A 12177-nucleotide genomic window follows, 5' to 3' on the forward strand; every position below is an offset into this window, starting at 1 on the left:
GTTTAGCATTTGAGGTGTCAGGAACCACTTTATGGGTTTTAAACCACAGACCATAATAACAGCATATGTGCAGGAGGACACAGTATCAGGGGACTCCAAGCACACTGCAAGAATTCTTCTATGGCATGAAGTTACTGCCTAGTAGAACAGGAACTCCAGTGGTCCAGCTGCCACTGGGAACAGAGCTAGACTCAGACAGATGGATTGATTTGTCAAAAGTTTCAGCATGTCCTCAAATACCTTTTGTTCATCCATATAAGACAGATGATCTCTCACTATGCATCTTTCCTTGCCTCTACGCCAAATGGCATCAGGATCTAAGCAGGAAAAGTAAGATGTTCTAATTGCCATTCCTGTGATCCTAAAAATATGTATGTTGAAAACATAGAGGGGCTACAGGACACTGTCTTTGGTGCTGATTGTGAAACTGTTAATTTCCTTTTAAGTCCAGTGGTAAAAGAGCATCCAACCCTGTATAGGAAGTACATAAGTGCTCTGTATGAGGGCTCTTTAACAAAACCCAAGGAAAGATTTAAATTATTGACCAATAGACTTAATTTAATGGGGCATCTGCTTTTTAGTTGTACTTCCTCCCACAAAAGGTAATTGCTCTTAGTAACCTCATCATGCCACTAAGCAGCAAATGACCTCATGCCAGTTGCTTCTTCATGACTTTTCTTGTGTTTTATAGACCTGACCCCAACACACATCAGCTGGCAGCCGTCAGTGAACGCAGCCAACCACCACACTGACAGGTATGCCAACACCGAGCTGACTGTGAGGCGAGGACAAGCCTTCAACATCACCCTGTACTTCAACAGGCCGAGGCAGAACGGGGAGAGCCTAGGATTTGTCACTGAAATAGGTAACACTCCCACAGCTGATCCATGTTCTCAGAGAGCTGTAATCTTTACTCCTTGTGGTTCTCTCCTTATTCTATTTAGAGATGTGATTTTTCTGCCTTATTTTAGTGCTTCCCGCACCCCAATTTCAAGCGCTCAATGTCAAGTGTGAGGTTAATGTTGAAACCACCCTGTGGGATGGAAAGCAGTGACTCCTTCTCTCTGGCAGGGCCATCCCCGTCGGAGTCTCACCGCACCAGGGCAGCATTCAGCCTCTCTGAGGCGGGGGGCAGTGGCTGGAGTGCTGCCCAGGGACCCAGCGACTCTGCAGCCATGAACTTCACCATTTCCAGCCCGGCCAACGCCGTCATTGGCAGGTACAACCTCAGCCTCCGCGTCACCTCAGGCAACAAGATCTTCTCCAGATACCTGGGCCAGTTTGTGTTACTCTTCAACCCCTGGTGCCCAGGTAGGTGCCAATGGCCTTGCTCTTGAGCACAGCTGACCTTGTTGCTTCCCTGCCTGCCCAGAGCTGCTCCCTCAGGCTGTCTCTCTTTGGGTCACCAGAGGCTGCAACCTCAGCTCTGTGCTCAGAGATCTGGTGTCACTACATTAAAAAGTTACTGCCACCCTCCTTGTACCCTACATCAGTGTGCTGTATGGGGTTGTATCACAGGCTCTTCAGAACTGAGCAGATCGCTTTTTCTGTAGACAAGGGCTTCTCTGGGCAAATTCTTCCAGTGCATCCCTGCCCTCTGGTAAAGAATTTCTACCTAACAGCTAATCTGAATCTCTCTCTTCTTAGGTTATAGCAGCTCCCCCTTGTCCTAGCACTCACTTAGCCTACATAAAGCACTGCTCTCCCTCCTTTCTATAAGCCCGTTAGGCACTGAAAGGCCACAGTGAGGTCTCCCAGGAGCCTTCCCTTCCCCCGGATGAACACCCCCAGCTCTCCCAGCCTGGCTCCAGAGCAGAGGGCTCCAGACCTCAGAGCAGCTCTGTGGCCTCCTCTGGAGGATCTAACAGCTCCACATCTTCCTTGTGCTGAGAATCCCAGAACTGGATGCAGTGTTCCAGGTGGTGTCTCACAAAGGCAGAGTCAAGGGGGAGAATCCCCCACCTCAGCCTGCTGCCCACCCCTGCTGGTGCAGCCCAGGATGTGGTTGGCATTCTGGGTGACAGGCACACACTGCTGGCTCCTGTCCACTTCCCATGTTTTCCTTTTGGGTTGAAAATGAACACCTCTTTTTGCTCCAACTTTTCTTTTCTGCATTTCTCCTGCAACATGCTGAGGCTGCAAATATCTAACCTCGTATTTTGCAACTCTGCAATAGTGTAGAAACCTGGATTAGACTGAAAACATGACACCCTGGTGTTAAGAGAACTCTTAGCCACCCCAGTGAGTAAACAGCTTATAAGAGAAAAGTAGCCACAATCATCCACTGTTTTTTTCCATGACCATATGCTAGTCAAGAGCCACAAAGAAATGCGTCAATAGCCAAGATGAAAAAAGCTGCTAATTAGCTCAGCAAGTCCTGGACGACAGAAATAATTATACAAATATGTTCAGGAAACTCAGACCATCTCTGCACAGTCCTGAGGCAAAAAACCTCCCCAGAAACCTCTGAAAAATAATTTGTGTGTACCTTTTAATTGATGGAAACCACAGTGCAGGGACAGCAATGACAGCTCCTGAACTGGAGCACCAGCGTGGCTGTGGTACACAAGACACCAAACCCTTCTCAGATGAAAACAGAAAAATTAAGCTGTGCCCATTACAATTTTAAACTAATGATTTTGTGGAAGAGTCCTCCAGATTTACCAGATGATGCATTGGCTACTGACAGATAAAAGGGAGTATCCTTAATGCTGAATGAAGGATGTTGCTGAATAAGTTCTGCAGAGTACAATAGCTCCCTGATCCTGAAAAATAGGAACAGATTCAGTTTGAGGGTATGTTGCCACTATTGTAAGTGTCATAGCAGAAGGGAAATGGGAAATTTATTTTCTTGGCAAAGGATAAATGGCAAATCTGGTCTGTAGATATTGTTCCAGGTGGGAGATTAGTCCTTAAGCTGAGGAATACAGAAAACAATTCATTAACTGTAATATCAATAAAGAACTACTTATAAGAAAACAGAACTCCAGTCAGAACTACAGATGAAAGAAAAAATATTGGATTGGAGAAAAGCTACTGGAGAGTGGATCCTTAAGTGTCATCTGAAAAAACACTCAGGTGAAATAGTTCATCACTGACTTTGGCACAGTGACATTAAACAGCATTGTCCATGCCCAGATGGGCTGGGACAACACACAGAAATAACTGGCTGACCTTAGAGAGTGGAGAAGGTGAGAAGAAATAAGATATAATAATAGGAAATAAAAGACCACACCTCTAGGGAGAAATAACAATGATTTCAGTGACAGACTTATCATCTGGAAATCATGAAGAATGTGAAAGCCCTTGTTAATCAAAGAACAAGAACCAAAGTGAAATGGCCCTTAAAAAGGAAAATGAAATCTTAAGCTGTGTAAGAGAAAATAGTTAGTCAGATTTAAATATTAATGCCATTGGATGAGATTACAAAAATTAAACCATGTTCAGTGAAGGATAAATTAATACATGAAAGATCATCTGGATGAGGAAAAAAAATTCCAGTTTAGTAAGCTATAAAGGTTTATTGAGAGCACATAAACCTTAGTAAAAAAAAAAAGATGTTCTTCAAGTGATTATACAAGGACATTTAGATTGCTCAGAATAATAAAATCACAGGGCTAGAAGGATCTTAGAAAGTCATCTAGTCCCACACCAGGGCACTAAGGCAGGTTCAGTTCAGCACTTAGGTCATTCCTGAGAGGTCTTGAATTCCTTCTCAATGACCAGCCATTAGGGAAGCTCCAGCACCTCCCCTGGCAATTCCCTCCAATAAAACACAAGCCTTTCTATTAGATCTTTATCCTATTAACTAACCAAATCTTTCTTGCTTTGACTTCAGTATATAATTTCTCATCCTACGTATGACAGACACCAAGAATAGATTTTATTTCCCCCTGCCCCATCCTCTTCACAAGAATTTCTGGAATTGATTACAATGCTTGTGCCATTCCTTGCCCCCATTAGCTTCCTACCTTAAATAATTCAGAGTTAATTCATACTTCAGATTTTCAGGAATGCTGAGCATTCTTAGTGCTCCTCCCACTTTTTCCAACTGGTTCACACCTTGAAATGCAGCACCTGAAACTGCACACAGGTCTCCATGTCCATGCTACCCCAAAACTTCAGGAATCAACTGTGATGATATTATTTTTAAAAAGTGTGGACAACAACCACAAAAACAGATTTCTATCACATGATACAGTTTTTAAAATAAACTGCAATTTTTTTATTTGCAGGAAGGGAAGGATGGGAAGTTCCTATAGGAAGGTAAAGAAGTTGATTCAATAAAATAGAAAAGCTGATATTTTTGTATGTATTTCCTGCAATCCTGAACCTTTCAGAAAATATCTTTAAACATTATGGAATTGAAAGCAGAGCTAAGCAGATATTGCTGCCTAAAGAGTAACCAAAACAACCTAAGCCTTTGTGAGAACCAATGCTTTCATGGCAGCTAAATACTGTGCCATAAGCTTGGAAAAACAATGAGGAACAATAAACTCCAAGCGAATGGCTGAGCAGGTTATCCTAATAACATTGCTGATAGGACTTTGGAGCAGGCAAGCAAAGGTCTTCATTTAGGAATCTTAAAACAAGACAAATGCTTCTGGAAAAAAAAAAGAGAAAAATGTCATCTGTGTAATTATTTTCAAATCTTTTTCAATCTGTTCCACTTCTAACTACCCTGAGAAGACAGAAAATGTGGTGAGCTAGCCTGGACTTTTGCCTATCTTCCTCACAAAAACACAATGTGCAGACAGGGGACATTTACATAGTACACAAGGCTACACTAAAAGTAGGGGGAAAAGGTTAAGTAATATGATATGGATCCTTCTTTCACCCCCCCCACACCTTCCCTGGCCATAAATAATAACAGACATTATCCCTGAACTGCACCTCTTCATGGAGCTGTAACATTTCTATTTTGCAAATAGGTTTTCTCCTTGCTAAATCAGGACAGAAATGTTTCTGAGAGGATTCTGGTATTCTCAGCTTTAAGCCTGCCCAACTTGGTTTTCAGGTGATGATGTCTTCATGTCCAATGAAAACGAGAGACAAGAATATGTTCTAAATGAAAATGGAATAATCTTTGTGGGCAATGCAAGGTACATTGAAGCAAGAGGGTGGTATTATGGACAGGTAAGTCACAAGAAATTTGTTTGGACTCTCATTCTGTCTCCAACAGCATTTATCTTATCATTATTTGCTGTTTATATAATAACTGCACCAACCTGGGTAGCCTTACTTGTGGTTTGCTCACAGTGTGCCCCACTGTCCCTATCACCTTTGGGCTGGGATATCTCATGCAGTAAAATCTCCTTTAATTCTGCTTGTGAAACCACACCTTTCCTTAAAAATGCATCTTATCTGATCACAGTTTCAAGACCTCCTAAACATCTGTCTCACCATGCTTGATCTGAGCCTGTACTACCGCCAGGACCCAGCCATGGACGTGTCCCGAAGGGGAGATCCCAAATACGTGGGTCGAGTCATCAGTTCTATGGTAAGGAATGGACAACCCAACCCCAACCCCACAGGAGGGAGCAGAAGGCACCACTGAGAGCCAGCCACAAGCAACAGAACGAGCCAGGTACAGTGCACTGCAGACAGTTCATTCCGTGCGTTCTGTCCACTGGCCTCCCTCTAGATCAATGGAAATGACAACGACAATGGAGTTCTCCTGGGGAAGTGGCAAGGAAGTTTCCACTCGCATGAGAACCCCTCCAGATGGGATGGCAGCGTGGTGATCCTCAAGAAATGGCGTCAGGACAACTACAGACCTGTCCAGTACGGCCAGTGCTGGGTTTTTGCAGGTGTGATGTGTACAGGTAAGCTGTCAGGACAGAGGGCTGGGGTGAAATGGAGGCACCCGGGACCTCTGGTTTTATCAAAACTACAAAGCAATAATTTCTACAAGAGGAACAGTGCTGTGAAGATCATTAATGCTGAAGAATCACAAAATATTTAGACACTTTGTTTCTCAGATATTTGTAATCATTGAACTAAAGTTGTGCGGGTTCTGTTGCATTTCTTGCTCGTTTGTTTTTCTATAAAATATATTTCAGTTTTGAGGTGCTTGGGGATTCCAACTCGTTTGGTTTCAAATTTTAACTCTGCTCATGACGTGGATAGAAACCTGAGTATCGATAAGTACTATGACAGCTCTGGAAGGAGTCTTAATATCAGCAAGGATTCCACATGGTAAATATAATTTCTTCCGTCTCTCCAATAACAATACAGAAGATCTAGGAGACCTAAAAACACTAGTAGTACAAAAGTAACTGAGTGGGCAAAATGTAATACAACCATCTAAATTAATACTGCAGACATCCATTTGGAAAACAAACAAACCACATACTTCATGATTTTCTCCCTCCCTGCCCTGAGGTCTATACCTCAAAAGCAGGCAGTAAATCTGTCCTTTGAAAGAGGTACTGTAACTTGACACTTTGGGTCTCAGTTTAGAGTTTAGATTTTTTTTTAAAAAAAATCACTACTCCTCTCCAACTGGAAGCTTGCATGACTACTCTATATTATTGTTCTTTTTAGACATTGTTCTTTGTCTCCAGGGATTATCACGTCTGGAATGAAAGCTGGTTCATTCGCCCAGACCTGGGAAGGGCATACAACGGGTGGCAGGTTTTAGATGCAACTCCACAAGAGCAAAGCAGAGGTAACAGCCTAAGCTCTCAGCCTGACTTAAGAGTCTTTCTCCAAACTGAGCACAACTAATAAAGTTTAACGTTTTTGTTTTTTTTTTTTAACATTTTAGGAATTTTTCAGTGTGGCCCTGCATCTGTCTTAGCCATCAAAGAAGGTGAAGTCAACCTGGATTACGACACCTTGTTTGTGTACTCGGAGGTGAACGCCGACTGCAACAGATGGATTGTGTACAATGATGGAACCAAGAAAAGAGTTTATTGTGATACTGAAATCATTGGCAGGTTTATCAGCACCAAAGCTGTGGGCAGCAACGGCCGTGTGGATGTCACTGCTAACTACAAATATCCAGAAGGTAGAGGAATGAGCACCAGTGATCTCCTGTTGTTGCCTACTGAATCCTTGGTGCTGGGAAGCTGCCATGGATAACCTCCTTGGTTTAAACATCTCTCCCCTGCCTTCAGAAAATATTTCTGCCAGTGTGCTCAGATTACTTTCTTAATACAATGGGTGTTCTATTTCTGGGTTTGTGCATTCAGTATCTTCCTTATTAAGGGACAATACAAAATAGAGTTTAGTCCCTTCCAGAGAAGTGTAAAATTTAATGCATACACAAAACAGGGCTATAAAATATATTTTACTACCCAAGGCAAACAAACCCTCAGGGTTTCACTCCTCAGTGTTTTAGTGCAACCATATTTAATACAGAGGCTGGCTGCCATCAGATCAGCAGAGTATCACTTAGCACATTACTGCATGTTCTGACCAGAGAAAAAGAAATCTCACTTCTAAAGAAATGCAAATACAAATGCATCATATTTTATTTTAGTGATTTATTCACCTTGTCATGGTATACCCCCTGTGAAAAACCTGAATGGAGGCTTAATGAAGATACAGGGAGCTTTTGGGTATTGCACATTTCTGAGTGATACTGATACCCTGTATTTGTCTGAAAACCTTTACACAGAGGAAGTGCATTTGCAGCAAAAGTAGAATTTCACTTGGTTCTCTGCTTCCACCAGGTTCTTCTGAGGAAAGACGAGTCTATAGAAAGGCCTTGAGCAAGATACTGGGAATAAGTGTCACAGAAGGACACACAGACTCTTCTGGGGGAAGATCTTCAGAGACAATGAGAAACCCTGGCATCGCTGGGAAATTCAAGCTGGCTGAGCCTCCCGTTTTTGGCAAAGACATTAACCTGGTCCTGGTCCTCAGCAACCTCTCCTCCGACCGCAAGAGCATCAGGGTGGACATGAGTGCCTCCACCATCCTGTACACCAGGAGAGCAGTGGCAGAGATCCTGAAGGCAGCCACTTCTGTGGAGCTTGGTCCTAAACAAGGTAATTTTTAATGTCCCTGAGGAGCCAATATAGCTCTGCTCCTAGCCACAGGAAAGCAACTGGAAGGAAGAAGCACCAATATCATACCTGCATCAGCTTCTAGTGCAGCTACTTATCGTTTATGAGTACTTTTTACATTATTATTTTTTCATCTAAAAATTTTCACTAGTTCAAGCATTAAGTGGATATCTCATGAAATGTTACACAGGAGGCTACACTTACGTTATAGCTCCAGGAGCAGCACTGTGTGTGTGTGTCATGGTTTCTGTATGTATACATATGTGCATGTGTGTGTGTGGTGATTATTACATAGGAACACATCTTACTCTTAACAACTAAAAAAAGTCTGATGTGTGTCTTCTGGCAACCAAGAGGCAACACATGAAAAGAAATCAACTAGGAAAAAGCTTAAAAGTTGCAGTGAAACTCTGTCTCTCTTTTGAAGAGTAAAGACTATTGAAATTATTATAGAGATCTTTTTCATCCCCAGGAGCTACAAAGATAAACATTTTTCCCATACACAGCAGAAAAGTTGTAGGACTACAATGAGCAGCTGACCAGGTCACTTGAAAAGGATCTCTGTGAAACTTGACCCAAACTTTCTTCTCGACTGAGGTAAAATAAAAAGGATATAAGGAGGGAATAGATTAAAATAGTTATACCTCTAATCATAAGAACTGCAAAGGGTCAGGAATCCAGTGAAATGCAAATAAGCAGACTCCCTCAGTTTCAGGCCAATATCCTCTATTCCGAAGTGTAAGGGTCAAATGAGTTAAAGCAGGCAAGGATCACCAGAAGAGGGAAATTCACAATCAGTCTCACAAGAAGGAAATATAAACAAACTCCACTGCCATCTTTTTTCTCTTCAGTTATTAATAAAACCCCTCACTATAACCCTTTTCTCTTTAGCTTGCTTTGAAAATGTAATGGCTCCTAAACATATGTCTGAATTCTAGGGAAGCAAATCCGGGTGAAGATCCCTTATACTCATTATGGAAAATATCTGACCACTGACAAAAGGATCCAAGTTACTGCTTTGTGTGAAGTCATGCGCTCGCAGGGGCTGAAGCTGCTGGTGGAGAAGACAATCATTTTAGAGGACACAAACATCATCATTAAGGTGAACAATGTTCTCCCTGATGTTCTGAACAGATGCTAAAAAGTCTTTCTGGAGCTCAGATCTTAGGATGAGAATCTGGGGATTAATGTATTACATTTAGGCTGCCATTTCAGACGTTGTTCCAAAATTCTGCCTGCTTGAATTGAGAATGAAAGGATGTGAGAGGCCAGTTCTGAACCTTGGCCTGAATCTGCCTTGTTTTTCAGAACAGCTCTGTTACCTTCTTTTTTCCGCAGTCACAAGCCACTGCCTTCTGTTCCACAGTACTTGTTTTCATTCCATGTACTGGCAAGTGTTTGTGTTGTCCTTGAAGAACTTTGCCAAAATAAAGATTTAAACCCTTAGTTCTAACCAGTGCTAGAGCCAGTTCATATTGTTTTAGCACTTTAATCCTAATCAATGGTGTGCCAAAAAAGAAAAAAAGCCACTCAACAACCAAAAGGTCAGACAGGTTTCATGGGACATGTCTGTGTAGCCAGGGCTCCATTTCACTGCAATTCTGCACAAAATATTGCAGACAGCTGGACAGCCCCATGGAGCTGAGCCACATCCCGCTTCAAACACGAGGAAAGCTCATGTTTGTCACCTAAACGCCACTTGCAGCCAAATCCCGAATCCTGACTCCAGGAAAGCATGAAGCAGGGAGTGATCAGAAAGGTGTTTTGTGCTTCAGGTGCCGCGGAGGGTTGTGGTGAACAGAGCTGTGTCCCTGGAGATCTCCTACGCCAACCCGCTCCCCGAGCCCGTGAGCCGCTGCGTGCTGCTCGTCACTCTGATGAACCAGCAGGTCAAGATCAAGTAAGTGCAGCAACCCCTCGCTGCTTCCAGCATCACCAACAGCACATCCACCTTCTCCAACAGAAGGAAAAACCACACTTGATTTGTCTTTTTTATATTTTCCATTCCTGAAAACAAAAATGCCACCAAATATGTAGATATGATTCCTTAATCTCCTTCCACACAGAGCTTCTTTTACAACTCAAACCTGCTGACATTATTTATTCCTGAGAAAGCAAATGCACGTGTTGAATTCTTTTGACTCTCTGCAGCTTATTCTAGTTTAGCATTCTGTTTTTATTTTTATATAAAATACCCTGATACTACAAAGATAATTAGGCTAAAGCAAACAAGTCAGACACTCCCCTTGGTTCACCCCAAACAAAAAGTAGCTCTGTTCTCTTTTAAAGCAGGAAAAAACTTGCCTTTTCAAAACATAAAAGCAAATTGTTATTTTTATTATATTTTATTTTCTTTTCCTCCAGACTCTGCTGCTTTATAGATCAGCTCAGTGTTGAGTAATAGTTTGTATTTCCTAAAGCTTCTTCTATTGTAAAATAGCCTGACTTGCTTTGGCTGTGGAACTATTTGGATTTAATAATCCATAAAAAAAAGTAAAACATTCTTCCAGTGAAAGCCTAAGCCAATTTAGGCCAAAAGGAGATACAAACCAAAGCACAATGGCCATTAGAAAAATCGTTATTGCCAAAATGAATATGAACTAAGCAGGCACTGGACAGAGCACTGACCTTTGACATCAAAGTTTTTCTATTCTGAGTTTGTGCTGACTATCCAAATTTGCATCCAGCCCTAGGATGAAGCTGTGACATTGCACCTCTCTTTTCCATAATTCCATTTGAGAGTAAAGGGAGATGGTTCTGTCCTTTCTCATTTCTTAGTCTACACAAAGCCTCAAACCCTCAGTAATTCTCAAAACCCAAGGCTGGGTCTCAAGTAACTGCAGTTCTGTTTCTGGGGAATCTCATAAAGAACAATGCAAGCCTGAACTAATTTTTTTTTTTCTTTTTCTACTCTTCTTTTTTTTTCAGTTTGGCACGACTGGCACCGAGGGAGAGATCAAAAATTTATTTTGAGTTCACACCTCGGAGGGCTGGGCCCTTACAGCTGCAAGTAGACTTCTCTTGTGACAAATTTTCACACGTTAAGGGATTTGTAACAATTGCAGTAGCACCTGCATAATGTGATGGAATCAACCTTCCATTTCAGCATTAACACAGCAAGACACTCTCCTCTGTATAGGGACAGTGTGACAGAAAGGAACTTTGCACAAAAATTGATGACCTCTTACACTGCAATAGAATCAAGTCTGCTTTATGGTGCTTAACTATTTAGTCTCTAATTGCATTTCTCTTCCCTCCCACCCCCTGACAAAAGAAAAAATTAAGCCCTTTCTTTATAGAAATAGTTTCACTATTTTCAAATCTCATTCTGTTAAGCTCCCAGTTTTGACTTTTCCTCAAATAATTAATACAATCTCCTTTTAACCACACTCTAATTGTCAGCAATAAATAAAAATCACTCTCAACTGTATTGCTTTGTAATGGTTTATACATTCTATGGGGGTATTACAAGAAATCACAAGACTAACGAAAAGGGGATTTTTTTTTCTTCATGTCACAAGCCACTAACCTAGAAGAGTGGAACATTTCCTCCATTGTTCATCTAATATCTAATAAGTATTTTTGACACCTATAGTTCCATGAATGGGGAGGAAAAAAGCCTAGGGAGGATGGGAAAAGTGATGCTTGGCAGTATTTGTGTAGCCTGTGGGCACAGGCCTGCACAGAGTGGAGAACACATGTACATATTCAAAACACTAACTTAATTCTTATGCAGCCTGACAGAGTCCCAGGCTCCACAAAGCACGGGGAGGGTTTTGCAGTAGTGTGGCAGCCCAGCAACACAGGGTGAATAACTCCTCTTGCCCACCAGTGCAAGGTCACTGAGGACAAGGAGCACATTTGGCTTCAAACCTTCCCAGTGGCTCACTCGGGGCAGCCCTGACCCCACACTTGTCAGTGTCTGCAGACCAAAGCCTCTTTTGTGGGTTCCCAATCCCAGCCTCTGCAGGTCTCCCCTGAAAGGCACCTTGGAGTAGCTGTGAGGATTCCCTGCTCTGCAGCCTCTCCAGGGCTGCTGGCACAGGTGATGAGTGAGAGGTGCAGGAGCTGCCAGGTCACCCTCGGAGCAGGATGTGGGGCAATCGTGGCGTGCAAACAACTCTGCCAAGCCTGAAGAGTTATATTTGCTGTGTGACTTACA

At 42.4% G+C, this 12177-nt stretch overlaps 1 protein-coding gene across 1 annotated transcript; it reads left to right on the forward strand.

Annotated features, from left to right (window-relative positions):
• Window positions 1-651: 651 nt before the first annotated feature.
• LOC121359612 (protein-glutamine gamma-glutamyltransferase 6-like) lies at window positions 652-11094 on the forward strand. Its single transcript, XM_041478678.1, is given in 12 exon segments — window positions 652-865; window positions 1072-1311; window positions 5018-5136; window positions 5375-5500; window positions 5645-5825; window positions 6063-6198; window positions 6567-6670; window positions 6770-7012; window positions 7680-7997; window positions 8954-9117; window positions 9791-9915; window positions 10944-11094. Coding segments are annotated over 12 exon segments (2121 nt in total).
• Window positions 11095-12177: the final 1083 nt, after the last annotated feature.

Source organism: Pyrgilauda ruficollis, unplaced genomic scaffold (genome assembly GCF_017590135.1).
Source record: "Pyrgilauda ruficollis isolate IOZ18807 unplaced genomic scaffold, ASM1759013v1 scaffold46, whole genome shotgun sequence".
Lineage (NCBI taxonomy): Eukaryota > Metazoa > Chordata > Aves > Passeriformes > Passeridae > Pyrgilauda > Pyrgilauda ruficollis.